The following is a 17,120-nucleotide window of genomic DNA, read 5'->3' on the forward strand; positions in this document are numbered from 1 at the left end:
CTAAAGTAGCTTTAGGGGGCGGGTCATGTGGTACATTGTGGGCGGGGCCCTTAACACTGGTTGGACTCTCTGATTGGTTTTGCCTCCTGTGTGTCGCCCTCAGTTTTAACTGCTGAACCAACACACACTTTTGTGGCCTGAGGTCTGGATTGATGGTGCTGCTGGGGGTGTGTGTGGTGCTACACCCCAGGGGGAGTGAAGGAAGAAGAAGTATTAGTCCCTCTGGAGTATTTGGATGATCACTTAACATAACTTTGTGATTATATTAATTCTTTGTATTGTAACATAGGTGATATTATGTGGTGGGAAGGGAGTAAACGAAAAACAAAAACAAAGCAAAAAAAAACTAAACAAAACAAAAAATAAACAAACAAACAAAGAAAAAAAAGCCTGTAGCACTTCATACAAGGATCTGTATCCAAGTGGACAGTCCACCAGCACCTTCCTACGATGTCCTCTACTGTTTAATTTCATGCTTGTGTTGTTCTCAATCATATGTAAGTCGCTTTGGATAAATGCGTCTGCTAAATGACTGTAGAATAGAATAGAATAGAACTTATCCCTCATATCTACCACTTGTACATCTACACAAACACACACACACTACCACATGTGCTTTGCTGTTGTATTTGTTATCATGTTGTTCATGACTAACAGTGAGTCATCCTGCAGGTTCTCCTGATGATTATCTCCTCTGTTTACTCAACAGGTGTTGCAGCTTGTTGCCCTATTTTTTTTTTTTCATTATAGTTATTTCTGTCTTTTGTATCCTTTTCTCTTCTGTTTGCTCTCCTTTCTTAGCCCCCATCTTTTCAGGTCCAGCATTGACATGTAAATTCAACAACAAACAAACAAACATAAGATGTCATTCTTAAGTCTCAAGAGAAGTCTTATATCCATTAAGCTCCTCTTGGCACAACATGGCAGCCACTTGCCATGATAATGGACAGGAAAAGTTAACAAACAGTAAAAAAGATCCAAAGTGGATTTACGGAAGCTAGTTTTATGCTTTACTAGCAGAGAGACTGCAAACAGAAGTGCAACAGCTCGCGCAGACTTTAATTAACACATGATATCTTGTTGGTTTAACCTGTAAAAGTAAAACTGTTGTGGTGATAATATGTCAGGAGGTTCCTGCAGTCTTACCACCCACCCATGCACACCGTTAAAGCACAACTTCTTTTTAAAACATGTTGGTTTCTGTGTTTATTACTGGCCGTTATCTGTGTGTAATCAGTCTATTAAATGCTCTGCTAAGATGAACGACAGCTGGCTGATGGTACATCTTTATCAAACAAATACAAAAGTCATATAACTCATATCACTCACATTTTCATTTAAAATAGTTATTTCAGCAAAGGTTCAAACTCTGTGTCTCCTAATGTGCAGCTATAGGGAGAATTTCTACACTTCACATGTTAAATAAGTCAAAAGCACACTTTTGTAGTCTAGTGCTGTGAAAGATGATGCAAAGAGGTCAGCAGAAGTAATCCTTCTGTGACTTGGACTATCATGAAATGATAAAATAAATAAATAAAACCTTGATGCGAGCAGGATGGTGATTAGGAGTCTGGCAGATGGGAAAGAACTGTGTTAGAAAAAAGAAAGTGTTAGGCTGCAGAGCAGCAGATTATGCAGACAGTTGAATGTTTTGCCACCCTCCCACGGAGAGTGTGCTGAAAGGGAGCTTCGCTTTGATCACCTCTGGATTAACTGACAGAGTGCATCAGTGTGTGCTTGTGTTTATAGGTACAGAGGTGCAAAAAAAAAAAAATCCATGCTTTTTTTCCCTTAAGCTAACTGAGGTTATAAGAGGGGAAACAACCTCTCATCGTGAAGTTGAATGTGCACAGAGGAATCCTACTGCTGCACCAACCTACCATCATCAGCCGAGGCCTCGCTGCTGTAGCCGTCATAACAAGCCGTCAGAGGGCTGTACTTCAGCCGGCTCTCCCAGCTGAAACCTCCTGAGTGTTTGGCATTAGAGGCTGCCTTGGCTCCTCCCCGGAGACCTTGGGAGCGGTTGATTGCTTCCTGATATTGACCCATCAGTTCATCTTCGCTGTCTGATGACGAGTCCTGCAAGTCGGCGTTGGCGTACGCCTTATCTGTTGGAGGATAAAAAGAAGTTAGTGAGTGAGATAAGGTGGATCTGCAGCATCTGCTGGCTGCATTTGAAAGTATGTGGAAATATTAACTTCTATTATGAACCAAGAGAACCTCTGTTGGAGAAAAGTGAAGCCTGTGGAAAAGCCTAAAACTGCACTTCACTCCTCATCCACTAGGAGCTCCAAAAGTCCCACGTTTAAAAGGCCAACTTCACAGCAGGAATAAACATGTTTACAGACTGGTTCAAAAAATATTTTAGGCTTAATAGGTCAGGTTTACCTCCATGACAACTGTGGGGGGAGTAGAAGTAATTTAATCTCGAAATTCTGAATAATTAGGAGGCGTGTCTTTCTGATTTACATGCACCAAATATCAAGTTGTAAGAAGACAGAGTGCAGCACAACTGCAGTTTTTAGTCGGTCAACACAACTGAGGCTACGTTCACACTACAGGCTGAAGTGACTTAAATCTGATGTTTTTGCGCCTAAGCGACCTGTAACCGATCTTTTCTTAACAGTCTGAGCGACGCAGATCTGATATTTTCGAATGCGATCCAGGCCGCTTGGATATGTGGTCCTAAATCCAATATGTATCTGATCTTTTGTCATGCAACTTCAGTCTCAACGGTCAGGTCGCATTAATCTGACCAACGCGTCATTGACACACGACAAACGTCATTATTTTGCGTTTGTTGTTTATGAACTCTTTATCGGTAAATGCGCTCACATCGCTCTCCCACCGATCCTGACTGCGACTCCGTACCCAAACGTTTCTCTCTACAGTTGTTGCTGCCACAGCTCCACAAAGACCAAAACTTTTACTTTCCTCTTCTGTAAACGTCTCCTTAAAACGAACCCATTCACAATGTTGTGGCTGCGGTTGGACAAAACTTTTAACTTTTATTTAACTTTTACGGTTGGACAAAACTTTTAAAATAGCAAATGCTCTGCTGCCATCCATATTTACTTCCACAAACACAAAGACGTCACATGCACGCTCACTGCACGTCGCTGTGTTTTTGCATGCAGGACGCTTCTGGTGCGCACGAGGTTCATACAGGAGATCACATACAAGTTGCATTTGATCGGAAATGTGAACGGACTTTCAAAAAATTTGGATTTCACAAAAACATCCGATATGAGCAGCAAGCCCTGCAGTCTGAACGTAGCCTAAGTGACTTAGCTTCAGCCCGCCTGCCTCCGTAAGCTTTTTAGCTCCGGGTTTAACTCAGTTAGCTCTTTGCGCAAGGTTTCTAGATGTCAATCATCCACCCCCACGCTCACAGCCCCCCTCTCATCTCCACCTCATTGCCCATTTTTGTAATTTCAAGGAGTAACGGCACGAGTGGCGTTGCCAATGTGGAAGCGGTGAAAACTGCTTCACTTCAGCTTCGGGTGATGTCCCAGAGGCTGAATCTTTTATACAGTCTGTGGTCTGAACTGATGGGATCATTTTTGTTTTTCTTCAGGAACATGTCAGCCAGACTCAATCTGAGTACTGCAAGCAGAAATTTTCATACATAAAGTAAATACATGTGTAAAATACATAAGAAAGTGTTTGGTGGCACCACGGTAAAGGAGCAGCAGAATAAAAAAAAGGAACATCTGCAAAGACAGCTTGCAGACCAACTTTCTACCGCAATAAATTATCTACAGTGATCATGCATGATTCATTTGGTTTTATCCAGATGTAGTTCACCCTTACACTTTGTTTTTATTCTGGTCAGATCCTTGTTAAGATCAAGAGCTGAGTTCTTTATTGTTTCATAAAATTGTTTAAATTTAGGGGTTTTCTCCAAAATGTGTTTTCCTCAAATCATCTCCAAAAAGAACCAAAGCTTGCCGGTGGTACATAAAATGTTTGACTCACTGTTGTGTCAGTGCGTATGAGGTAACAATATTTGCCACATAAAGGCTCATTGATAAAATCAAGCAAATCTGGAATATTTATAATAGCAGGTGTGCTTTTGAGAATATTAAAGACTCTGACATGATAACAGAATAATCTGTAAGTCACTGTCAAATGTGATTTAAAAAAAAAAAAAGGACTTTAAAAGGTTAGGGTCTGGAAGCTGAGAGCGCTGCAGACTTGTGAAAATTTTATGAGTTACTTGCAATAATAATGTTGCCATGGAGTTCTGTCTACAATCAGACACATTATGCAACACAGTGCCTTGCTACGTAACAAAAATATTTATGGAAATACATGGAAATGAAATCTCTTTGTAGAGGAGTGCATTTCATACAAGAAAGAAAAACAAAATATTGTTATACAGTATATTCATAATTGTGACTGGTTGATTATTTCTCCCCTTTTAGAGTGGAAAGTGGGGTTGTGTTATACTGTATATTATTGCAAAGCCTGATTAGTCACCTTTACAACAAGCTAAAATGTTGACAACCCCCCCAAAAAATATACCAAAATCCCAAGCAATCAGTCTTTTTTTTTTTAGATTCAAGTGTATGACTGACACCTGATTGGCAGATATCAGAAAGAGATTCTGGAGTCAGTAGCTATTCCATATTTCCAAAACCTGGGATATAACTCCATCCTCCAGGATGATAACGCTGTCCCCCACACAGCCAGGTTCATCAAGGCAAGGTAAGTGTATTTGTGTAGCACACTTAAACTGCAAGGTGATTCAAAGTGCTTTCCAGAGACATTAAAACATCAGAAAATAAGAAGCATAAATGTAAGTAAAAAACAAAAGAAATTAAAAAGAAAGGAAATTATATAAAAACTGTATTAAAAACATGATTGAGTTTTAAAAATTAATGCTAAGAAGTTACAGATTTGTGCAAATGTGGCAGAGGACAGGTGGGTCTTTAACCTGGATTTAAATAAACTAATATTGTCAGGTGATCTGTGGCTTGTCTGGTTCTGACCGGGAACTGATAGAAGGCCAGATCCAGATGACCTGTGTGGTCTGTAGGTTCATACCGGGTCAAGAGTTTGTGATGTATTTTAGAGCTTCATAGACCAGCAACAGAACTGTAAAGTCTGTCCTCTGATATACAGCTAGCCATTAAAAAGACCTTAGAGCTGGACTGATGTCCACTTTCTTGGTCTCAGTGAGGACTTGAGATCCAGAGTTCTGAATGAGCTGATTAAAGACACTGTTACAGTGATTAAGTCTGCTAAAAATAAATGCATGTACTAGTTTTTCCACATGCTGCGGAAACATCATATCTTTTACCCTTCATAGATTCTCAAGGTACTCTGCCTCTCACCCAGTGATTGCTGGGATACGCTCCTGCTTCCCTGCAACCCAGAGTTGGACTAAGCTTTTTAACTGTGAATAATACAACACCAACTGGTGTTGTGAAAGTGGAAAATAATCAACCAGTCCATACTTCCATAATTTTTGTGCCAAGTTTAAACAAGTGTTTTGGATTTGGACTGTATTACATTGAAAGACATGTCCTACTTTCATGTAAATATAGTCTGTAAAGGGGTTGAATAAAAGTTGCTTTATTTATTTGTTTATTAGCATACTACATTTGTCAAATCAGCTTTACTCCACTACAACCAGATCCTCTCCCATTTACAACACACAGCTGTAGCTTTGTGTGTCTTCCAGCAGGGGGCAGCAGAGCTCTAAAATGACCTCTTTCCAAACAGGATTTACAAAAGGTGTTTAATAGTAAATAAGTCACACAAAGACTTAAGTTGAACATCTCTCTCTCACACACACACACACACACACACACACACACACACACACACACACACACACACACACACACACACACACACACAAAACAACTGTCTTTACACAAAAAGTGTTGAAACATACTTATTTGATATCTCCTTTAAAGGCAGTTTTATAATTCAGTAATCTTAAAGAAATATAAATATTATCACAGATGTCCACCCTGACAGTCAATATCTTAACAGGAAAAGGCATTAAGATCAGTCGCTTTACATGACTTCTCTTTGTTTTGAACTGAACGTTTAGCAGGCGGCTTCTGAGGATAGCGCCAGCTCCCTTTGCAGGCTCCCTGAGGGGCCACCAACCTTTTAAACCTCTGATGCCCTGCAGACGGATAGCAAGTAAACAGCCCTGCATCTGTCAGCAACTGTAATCCCCTCGTGGGATGACAAAGGTCAGTATCGCTGCAAAATGCCTCCATGTAGAGGTCAAGCCTCATGCTGCAGTCAGTGGCATTGCTAGACATCACAAGTGGAAACTTATATTGAAACGACGACGGATAAAGCTTTGCAAATTTATTACATTTACTCAACAACAATGAATAGCAGTTTTGGTTTATGTCTCCATTATTTTGGCCATTTTATTTCAAGTTAATCTAAAAAATTTTTGTTTTTTTTATTTAATAAAATCAGTTATAACTTCCTGGAAAAGGTTCCTGTGGTGAAAGTGCAGCTACAGGTACATGCACAACTTTTAAATAGCACCACTGCTTGAGAACATGTGGAGACTTCAAGCAGTTAACCGGCAATATGATCAAAACTGCTCTACAAACTTCAAGCAATGACACAAAATTTTATGTGAAGTAGCGGTGAAAAATTTATAGTACAGGCCAAAAGTTTGGGTATACTTTCCCATTAAATCCAATGAGGAAATATACCCAAATATTTGATTGGTATAGTATATATATATATATATATATTTATAAAACAAAGCTGTATAATGCAAGCTTACCCTGCAATTCTGTGCTTTTCCTGAAGTCATCAAGGCACTGAAGGCTCCCCGGGTTCTCTAGTGCCAACTTGTTGTTGAGGAACCAGAAGAGGAAGGTCATAAGGATGATGAAGAGCCCAATGGCAGTCAGAAACCCCAGCACCTCTGGAGAAACTGCAACACAGAAACCCAAGTTGAATTCTTGTCAGACATTCATTTGCAAGACTACTCGATTGGGTCCGAGAACCAAAAACCACTTTTAGGAAATCTCAAACCAGCCCAGACATTTAACATAAAAACCCACAACAACAATTAAAAAAAGTGTAAACCACACTGTTTTTTACTCTTCTCAAGATTCATACTGTTTCATAAGTTTAATTTAACATTATGTCAACGATGCCCGTCCCCAAAAGCTGCTGATAAAACAACAGCTTCACTTTTTAACTATTTACTTCAGGATAAGGTGAAAAGGGTAAAAGAATGGCTGTAGCACATTGAAGCATCCTGATTAGCTTTTGTATTTACTGGTAATATTGCTAATTGTTTTTGTCGTATTTTGTTACAAGCTAAATTTTCAGATAAGCATTATGTTCGGGTTGATAATTTGTATGTGTCTCCACTGTTGAGTGTTTCTTTTGCTCGGCTGTCAGCTCTTCACGCATCAGAGCAGCTCACTCAGCTTCTGAGACAGCAAACAGGATAATGTTTATGATATGGAAGTTCTTACATTATTCTGAATCAGCTTGTAATGTAATATATCTCTGTAGTTTTCTTTGTAGTTTGCATTGGGTTCATTAAACCCATTCGTTTAGTTTTATTCTCATGTTCTTGATTCTACTCCTAAGTTTCCCTCCATCTCACCACGTTTAAGGTTGGATTGGCACATTTGAAATGAACAACAGAGACAGAAAATGTGAGGTTGATTCTCTGTGCAGAAACAAACTGCCGGTTGTCATAGTAACGGGCTCAGGTGCAGCATCACTTCAGATTCCAGACACACAGGTGAGTCAGGTTTCATTAAACGCAACGCTGACTACCACACGCCAGTGGACTTGGTTTGCTCCTCATATAAAGATCGACGGAGATGCAAACAGAATTTCTATTAAAAAAAAAATCCTGATTATCGATACACGCATCTCTTCAAATTTAAAATTGTGTGCATGACCTTGTACCTGTTCCATGACCTTCTACAGACGCATGGAGAATCCATGTTATCACCAGGAACGGCTACAAGGTCAACTGTTTATCTGGATGCTTTTTCCCCTCTTTGCTGGTGGCATTAATGAGATTAAATTATAAATCCACTGCTTGATATAAAACTCAAGCTAAACACAGCTTAATTTAGTACAACATTTTCACCTCACAAACCTTTACAAAAGGTTAAAAGCAATCATCTTTCAATTCCAGATTTCTTATTTCCGGCACCTTTTCTGTTGCAGAAATTAGTTTGACATTTTGCTCCGGCATTTACTGTAGTCAAGCAGATGAAATTACACAACTCACATCTGGTATATTATGTAAACATGCCAAATGTAAAAGTGATTATTGTTACCCATTAGGTTTATATTAACAGTTTAACATCTTAGATAGAAAGTGTTCAAAAAACAGTGCATGCACATAGTTTGTAAATCAAAAAGAGAAGCTGAGGTTGAAAATGAAGCTTTAAAGCAGGGGTGTCAAAGTGCAGTTTTCGAGGGTCAGTATCCGACACCTTTTTGTTGTTTCCCTGCACCAACACATCTGATTCGAATCAAATGAATCCAATTGCCATATGTGCCAGACATTCTGGTCTGAGTATTTCAGAAACCGCTAATCTATTTAAAACACGTCTATGGTTGACAGAGAATGGTGTGAAAAATAAAAAATATTCAAAGGTTACGGTCATGTGGATTAAAATTGCTGGTTGATGTCAGACAGGAACATGGAGACTGGCTGGAGATCATAAAAAAAGCAACTGTAACTCCAATAAGACATGAACAACATGAAAATATCCACTTCAAGCTGCTACTGGTGATGTAATGGTGAAGGAAATATTTTCTTTACACACTTTGGGCTTCTTCGTACCAACTCAGCAATGTTCAACCACCACAGTTTCCCCGAATATTGTTGCTGACCATGCCCATCCCTTTAGCCCGGTGTAGGATGGATACTTCCAGAAGGTTCTGTTACAGCATTGTCCCCCATTATTCTAATATATAGTCAAGGCCAAGTTATCCAACAGACATTATGGGCACAGGCCCAGGGGCCCACGCCCACATGAGGCCCATGTGGGGCAAACACCAGCAATTTGGACATGTAACAAAATGTACATAAAAGCCAGATAGTTACACCACAGTGTCTCGTGTATTGCTATTGGTACCACTGGCTGAGAGATGTAAGAAATGTAATTTGACAGTATTATTCATAATTTTCAAAATGTTGTGGTGGGGAAGGGGGCCCCTGGAACACTCTGGGCCCAGGGGCCTGTGGATTTTTATTATTATACCCTGCATATAGTGCAGTTACCTGACCTTTATATTTTGCACATTCCTGTACTGTACGTTACATTACGTTCAAACAGTATTTTATATTGTACAGTATTTTATTATATTGTATTATTTTATATTATTTTATTTCTTTATTATTTGTTGGCACATTATATATATATATGTTTAACACTGATGAGCCACTTGTCCATGTACAAATAATAATAAAACCTGTTTAAGTCTTAGTCTAAGGTAATGCACAATGTCACTCTAATTACCTCCAACTGGTTTCTCGAACATGATAATTAGTTCACTTTACAACAACAGTCTCCCCAGTCACCAGATCTCAAACCAGTAGACAAAACACCTCTGGGATGTGGTGAAGTGGGAGATTCTCTTCATGGACTGTGTGATCTCATCATGTTTCATGTGTTTCAACACCTTAAGACAGTTCTGAAGGGGTCCGATTCGGTACTAACAAGGTGCATCTACGGTGAGGGTAGACGTGATTGTTCATTGTTGTATAAAACTCTATAAACTCTGGGTTGCACTTTAGTTGAAACGACCAGAAAGCCATGTGTTAGCATTGCGACTAGATTAAAGAGGTGATTTTAGGCGACAGATTTTAGCAAGATTAGAAGACATTCTTTGTTTACTCCTAAAGTTGCTGCTGCGTCCATTTTTGATGAAAAGTACAGCTTAAAACAGCCAACGAATAGGTCCATTCAATGCAACTGAACTGATTTCTTTATAAATGAAAGAAAACAACTTCATCCTGCTGTGTTGGACTGGTGACCTGTCCAGGGTGTACCCTGCCTCTCACCTTATGTTTACTGGGATAGGCTCCAGCTTTCCCACGACCCTTAATTGGACCAAGTGGTTAAGAAAATGAATGAATGAATGAACCTCACCCTGATAGTAAATATCTTATTTTCCAGGTATTGATTTACGTGCTTTTATCAAGTGTGCAAAAATAAACTGTACTCGTCCATCATTGGAGCCATAAAGAACTCCTCTAACTGGACTTCCATTTATCCTGGTGGTGTTCAGTTTTTAAAGTAAATTTACCCTTTTAGCCTGGAAAGTTTGCAAATTGTTCCAAGTTATTGTTTGTTCTTTCTGACTGTTAAGAGTTGAGATTGTTGCTGGAAGTCCGTGATGTTTGGTCACATGATGATGTGGGAACAGGAGGTGTTATCCCAAGGGAATGCCTGTCTGTTCATCCTGTTCCAGCTTCTCACTGCTGACAGAATTACTCACAGCGCAGATGGAGCTGGAGAGATCCTGCTTTGTATAATTTTCCAAATGGTAGTAACAGAGAAATGAATGTCTAATCCAAGAAATCCACACTCACTTTGGAATCTTTGATTTTATATTATAATATTTAATGGAAGTATAAAGAAATCCTCTGTTTTTCTATTTCAATATTTTATTAAAATTAGTGAAAAAAAATACTGGACATAAAAATTTCTGTCCAGGAAGCCACCGGAACGACTGCAGAAACAGTGTGGGTGCTGCGTGGTATCTCTCATTTTCCCATTTGACTGATTTCACCTAATCAACTGCGTGTCATTAAATATAGAGAATAACCTTTAGATAATGTGTGTGGGCCTGATGGATGACTCACCGGAAGATGAAACAATAACAGACTGTTTTTATGCACAAAGTGCAGAATGATAACGAGGGAAAACATTCACATAATGTTTTTTCCCCACAGGTTTTCAGGGTAATTAGGATCCCAGTTGCATTACAGTTTAACTCCTGTAGCTTATAATAAATAAATAAATAAATGATGAGAATAATATTTCATTGCATTGCTATTTGTTTTCTTGGGGATGTTGCCTGATGCACTGAGAAGTACCTTGCTCTATTTCTCTAATATATTAATGTATAAATATATGCAAATATTGCTGTCTCTAACTTATTATTCCTTTTTTTCGCAGGTCTTCCTGAATAAGTACAGTTGTACATGTTGATCTGTCTTTCCTGTCGTCTCCACCCCAACCAGTCGAGGAAGATGGCTGCCCTCCCTGAGCCGGGTTCTGCCGGACGTTTTCTTCCTGTTAAAGGGGAGATTTTTCCTTCCCACTGTCGCCGCGTGCAGCTCAGGATGGGGGATTGGATTGAAGTCATGACTCGATGCAATCAGTTGGTTTCTATTATAGGATATGTTTGAATTGGCTTGAAATGATGTGTATGTTGATTCGTGTATGTAAAGTGCCCTGTGACAACATTGTTGTGAAGTGGCGCTACAATAAAATAATAATAAAGTTGAAGTTGAAGTATTCACAGTAGCAAGAAGGCTAGCCCTTTACTATAATATTATACATAAATACACACACACACACATACATACATATATATATATATATATATATATATATATATATATATATATATATATATATAAATATATATATATATATATATATATGACATCTAAGGGCTGTGACGATATGCTTTTGTCCCGATTCGATTTGATTCCGATTTTTTTTGGGTGCCTATTCGAGTTAAATTGTGATTCTCACAATTCTTCTGTGCGGATTTTTGTAGATTAAAAACAAAATAAATGTAAAAAATTTCTTTTGCTCATTTTTCTTGATTTCAATTAGAAAAAAACTACACAGAATACATTGTTTACCTGCTATAATGCCCGAGAAGACAAGTAAAAGATAAAAAAAAAAAAGGAAAATGGATTATCATAATGTATTTGAAAAAGAATCCATTTTTTTAAACAAAAAAAACTATTTCAAAATTGTGAAGCAAAAAAAAAAAATCCAGATTTTCAATTTTTCTACTAGATTTTCCCACCCTTAATAAATATATATATATATATATATATATATATATATATATATATATATATATATATATATATATATATATATATATATATATATATATATATATATATATATATATATATATATAAATAAATAAACACTGAGGTGTTATTAGCATGCTAACGCATTAATTACTTGACGCCAATAATTATTTTATTATGTATTAATACACATTTTTAAGATTTTTGTTTGTTTTTTCCTCTAAAGTTTTTGCAGACTAGATCTGAATAAACACAGAAAGGTCCTGCAAGGGCAGCACAGCCAACAGCTGCATGCTCGGGTCTACAGTCAGGAGGGACCAATATTTACTCTTATGTCTTATAATATATTTATATAAAGTCAGTGTTTATAAAACTCTTCTTTTACCTTTCAGACTAAAGCAAATGACAGTTTTCTTCCTTTTTTCATCACGTTTATTAAATCACATTCTCCATTATTAATCTATATTTCCAAAACTTGACTATTTTTCACCTACCAGACAAAAGCAATAAATTGTGTCTGATTCTTTCAGGTTACTTTAAAGAAAAAAAGAATATTTTTTCTGAGTAATTCCAGATTTTTTTCTTTTAACTTTTAGACACCTGCTATGCTCCCAGTTTACAATGTTCTGTCAGGAAAATGAGAAGAGCAGTGATATATAGCAGATAAATATCCACCACATGAGCAGTATTGGGGCTTATGGATGTACATTATGTTTCACTTCTACTGTTCTGATTGTGTTTTGCTTATAAAAATAGACATTTACTTTTAGATATTCCTGAGTAGAAGGAATGATTCCTGCACTCTATCATCATGAAATCTTGGCAGGACCTCACAGAAAGCAGAAAGTTTTTACTCTTGAAATAAATATGTTTGATTTACAACCTCAGATCTTGACAGAACTGGCTAATCATGGCTGACTCTGAACAACAAAACCGTCCAATCCAGAGAAGCCTCTGTGGCATTATTTTTTTATATAATTTTTTATTCTTGACTGATACTGATTATGAAGCTGCATTTCCTTCTAACCCCAAACAACTACATCTCCTATAATTCCAAGGAACACAAAAGAAAAAACCCTCAAATGATGTCATAAAATCCAGCCAGTAAATGGAAATCTTACTGTGTCGCCACACTTCAGGTGTTTTAAAAATACATACATTTAATAAAGTTATGTGGAACCTACTGTCTCTGTTGACAAATAGTACACACATTTTAACAAGTATATGTGCTCATTTTTAGATTTGTCTGCATGGAAACAGTTGCTATGTTCAATGTACAAAAGCACCTCCAAACCACAAAACACCCACACACATCACAGGCAGCCCATAAGCACTCTCAGCACTCCCATACACTCTCCCACACAAACTCAGACGATGCTCTGAAGCACAGCATCGACAGAGTAGCCACAAATCTGCTCACACATACAAATACACACCTGACAACAATTACAAAATAAACAAATATGGTCACACTTACACAACCGGACCAGTCAGATGGCTCGTGCATTGTGTTGAGCACCCTCTCAATCCACTTTTGTTTAAAAGTCTCCGTTCTATGAATATGAATAAGCAGCAGAAAGAGCCCAAGTACTCAGAGTACACACACAGAATAACAATTATTCTGCACAGCCTCTTTTCTTTAAAGCTTTTTGTTTTTGAAAGATCTGTAATCTTTCAAGAGATTTAGGTCCAGAAATAACAAAAGATAAAAACATGTATTTATAATGTTAAAATGACAGTACAGCAGATTGTGTTGTGCAGTTAAAACAGCCAGGACAGCATGATTTTTATTGTTTCCACCATGAGAGTAAGTGTGATTGCTCATGCTCATTATGCCTGGAAGGAACTAAAACTGTCAAGTATCCTGTTTTGGCTCACGATTTTTACTCGTCTGCCCTGCATTGTTATTTTCCCGTAAATGTCCCGGATTATGATACGGAAAGAAAAAAAAAAACCACACAAGGAGCAACCCCTCCCTACCCAACCGATATTTTAAAATCCAGTACTTGACAGGTATGGTTAAAGCCTGTCTGCACACTTACACACCTCAGACACAACTGTTGCCATGGTAACAGACTCGGTTTTAGGACAAAGATTGAAATAAGTTTAAAATTATCTGCAGTCACAGCCACAAATTATATGCCAGATAATACCAAAATATATAGATAGTAGTACAGTAAACAAAATGCAGTGCAATGGAATAAATTAACCCAGCCAATGTGGGTTTTGTGCTGGTACATGGACCCACACCACTAATCCAAAGTGGGCTAAGAGTGCTGCAACCTGAATTGTACCTTAATCAACATGGCCACGATAAGAGTTACCTGTAAAAGTCCCTTCTCTTTTCCAATAAGTCTCTAATCCCTAATAATAACTTGCATTGTAATCTGATTATATAATTCTCCCAACTAGTTTGTTGTCGTCCCAGTTCAACTGAATCTCGTTTCAGAACCTGCTACTGGTAATACGCTGCTCAGTGTGTCTGCTTTGCATTAAAAGTCCGATGACCACGTTTCCTCACTGAATACCCAACATATCATTGCATCCCGACATGGACGTTCAACATCCCCATGAGTCTCAGTAGATGATTAATATTAGAATTAATATGCAGATCATTGTCGCCAAGTTCAGCATTTCACAACATCTTGATGTACACAGTAAACTGTGTTAGTTTCATAACACTTATGGAAATAAACTGAAACATCTTAAATCTTGTCTGATTATACCACAAAACCAGGCAAATGTTATTATGGGGTGAGGAGACACAAGGAAACTACCAACTAAAAGAGATAGCTAGCTGCAGTAGCCTGCTAACACATAGCTAATATGAGCTTTCTAACCAGTCTCTTCTCCCTTCATAAAATAATCCTTCGACATACTTAAATATAAAGTTTTTATGACTTAGTTACAGGAAGTTAGTTAAGAGTTTTCGACTTTAGTTGCATACAGTGGCAATTGTTTTTTCCTTCAGTGGATGTGGTCACCAAAGCAAGTAAAACAAACAAAGTAAAACAAAATATAATCATGCATAATACTTAATTAGTAACTAAATGACAGTACTATACTGAAGTAATGTGCTTTCCTGTGCGTGTGTCTGGACACGTTGCCATGGAGATGGATATGAATGAGGTACCTGCTTGTGTGTCCACATTTAAACTTCATAGACTAAAATAAGACTGTTAAGAACTCACAGGAGTTTTATTCTACTGAAATTCTTTTATTTCAGTTTACAGATCAGTGAAAGGAAACTCCTCCATCTGTTAAATCTGCTAATCAGTCTGTTTGATCTCATAATTCACAGCACTGAGTAACTAATTACGTTTTTTAAGTAACGATCCCAACACTGACACGCATAATGTGACAACGATGATATTTTTAAAGCAATTAGTATCTACAGATAAACTTTCTAAGGAGTTTGCTATGTTATATTATTTTTATGTTCATGTTGTAAGAAATGGGTTATTCAGAGGACTTATTGGTCGCAAGTTGCAACTTCACCAATAGATGTCACCAAATCCCATGTATTGATGATCTTCCCACAAGCATAAATAATGACCTCCGCCAAGGCGCTTATGTTTTACACGGCGTTTATCTGTTTATGTTCATGATAACTCAAAAAGTTATAGACAGATTTGTGTGACATCTTCAAGAGTTGTTGGTAATATGAAAAGGAAGAACTTATTTAATGTTGTTGGTGATCCGGATCACCGTTTGGACAATATGAGGAGGCTTTTCTAGTAGTTGATTAGTTTATAGTGTACTTATAGACACCTTCACGACTTCAGCCTTACAGAGACTTCACAGATGATTTTACATTTTACGTACTTTCTTTTGACTTTAGAAAAAAAGATAAAAGAAGTAATCACACATAAGAAAATAAATGAGATCACAGTCCAACAGAGAAGACAGTTCAACCCCACAAGGTGGAAAACAGGGGAACAGAGCTGGAACAAGACAGCTTAATGGTTATGGACTCTGACAGGGGGAGGTGGAGCGGGAGGTGAAGTGCAGAAGAAAGAGGTCGGCCTCTCTCCGAGCTTTGATCTGTCCCTACCTTTTCTGACGCAGATTAGCTCATGTACTCCACAGTTACGCTCGCCACCTGGAAAGACAATGCAGTTTCAATGAGCCACACCGTGATGGAGGGAACAAAAGACACAACACCATAACATTTAAACATTTTCAGACATGTTCAGGCAAACTGAACTGAAGGACAAGAACGACAAGAGGACGCTGACGGAGACTGAATGGAAACAGTTAGATATGGCTGTTGGGGAAACAAGCGAGTAATTTAAGATAAATTATTTTAACCAAGAAACTTTCTGCGTTTTGAACATTAAATATTTGCTAAGTGTCTGTAATGGCTGATTGAAAAATCAGATATATGGAGCTTATCTCCTGATTGGTGCAGATTTGTCATTTAATATAAAAAAACAGGTATCATTTGTGATTTTCTCTGTTTTGGTGAGAACAGTTATAACATGTGCGGCTCGAGAAATATGGGAAGATTAAAAGTAGAAAATATCTAATTTACTGACTTCTATTATGACAGGACACTGGTAGGAGCAACATTAAAATGTAATAAGGTCAAAAGTTTGGAAAACTTTGAGAGTAAACTGATCATATTTCTCTATCGTTTCTAATTTCTTCAACCAAACAACTACTCCATAAATTAGGCTAATTAAACAACTATATTTAAAGAAGTCAATTACAACACAACACACACAAAAGAAGAAAACCCTTCTCAATTATTCAAGCTGCAAGTCCCTCAAAACCAGAACACTTCATTAGAAGATATATTAGATATTAAATTAAAATTTGGTTGATTCTTAAGCTGAAACAAAAGGCTTTCTGAGATCCATAAATAACAATTTAATCTAATCTAAGTGTGATCTGGCTCCTCAATCCAGAAGCGCAGCTAACTGATCAATATCCAGAGGAAAAATCCCAGAAAAGGGAAAGGATTTGATGTGACAAACACAGAGACTTGACCAGTTCCTGATTAGTGATTAACGGATGTGAAGCTCTCATGTTTCATCTCACTCATCCCTGCAGCGAATTTACTGTAATTAATCAATAC

General features: G+C 37.6%; 1 protein-coding gene across 1 annotated transcript in view; it reads right to left on the bottom strand.

Moving 5' to 3' along the window:
* Positions 1-16,137, bottom strand: part of syt14a (synaptotagmin XIVa) — a gene marked incomplete at its 3' end in the record, with an annotated part of 33,844 nt that extends 17,707 nt beyond the window's left edge. Inside the window, exons 1-3 of the mRNA XM_079262768.1 lie at positions 16,095-16,137; positions 6,773-6,925; positions 1,881-2,108 (exon numbers count right to left, since the gene is read on the bottom strand). Coding sequence (XP_079118894.1) covers positions 1,881-2,108; positions 6,773-6,872 — 328 coding nt within the window. The 5' untranslated portion in view covers positions 6,873-6,925; positions 16,095-16,137. The remainder of the gene's footprint in view (positions 1-1,880; positions 2,109-6,772; positions 6,926-16,094) is intronic.
* Between the last annotated feature and the right edge of the window lie 983 nt (positions 16,138-17,120).

The sequence above is a fragment of the Telmatherina bonti genome, assembly GCF_933228915.1.
Source record: "Telmatherina bonti genome assembly, chromosome: 22".
Taxonomy (NCBI): domain Eukaryota; kingdom Metazoa; phylum Chordata; class Actinopteri; order Atheriniformes; family Telmatherinidae; genus Telmatherina; species Telmatherina bonti.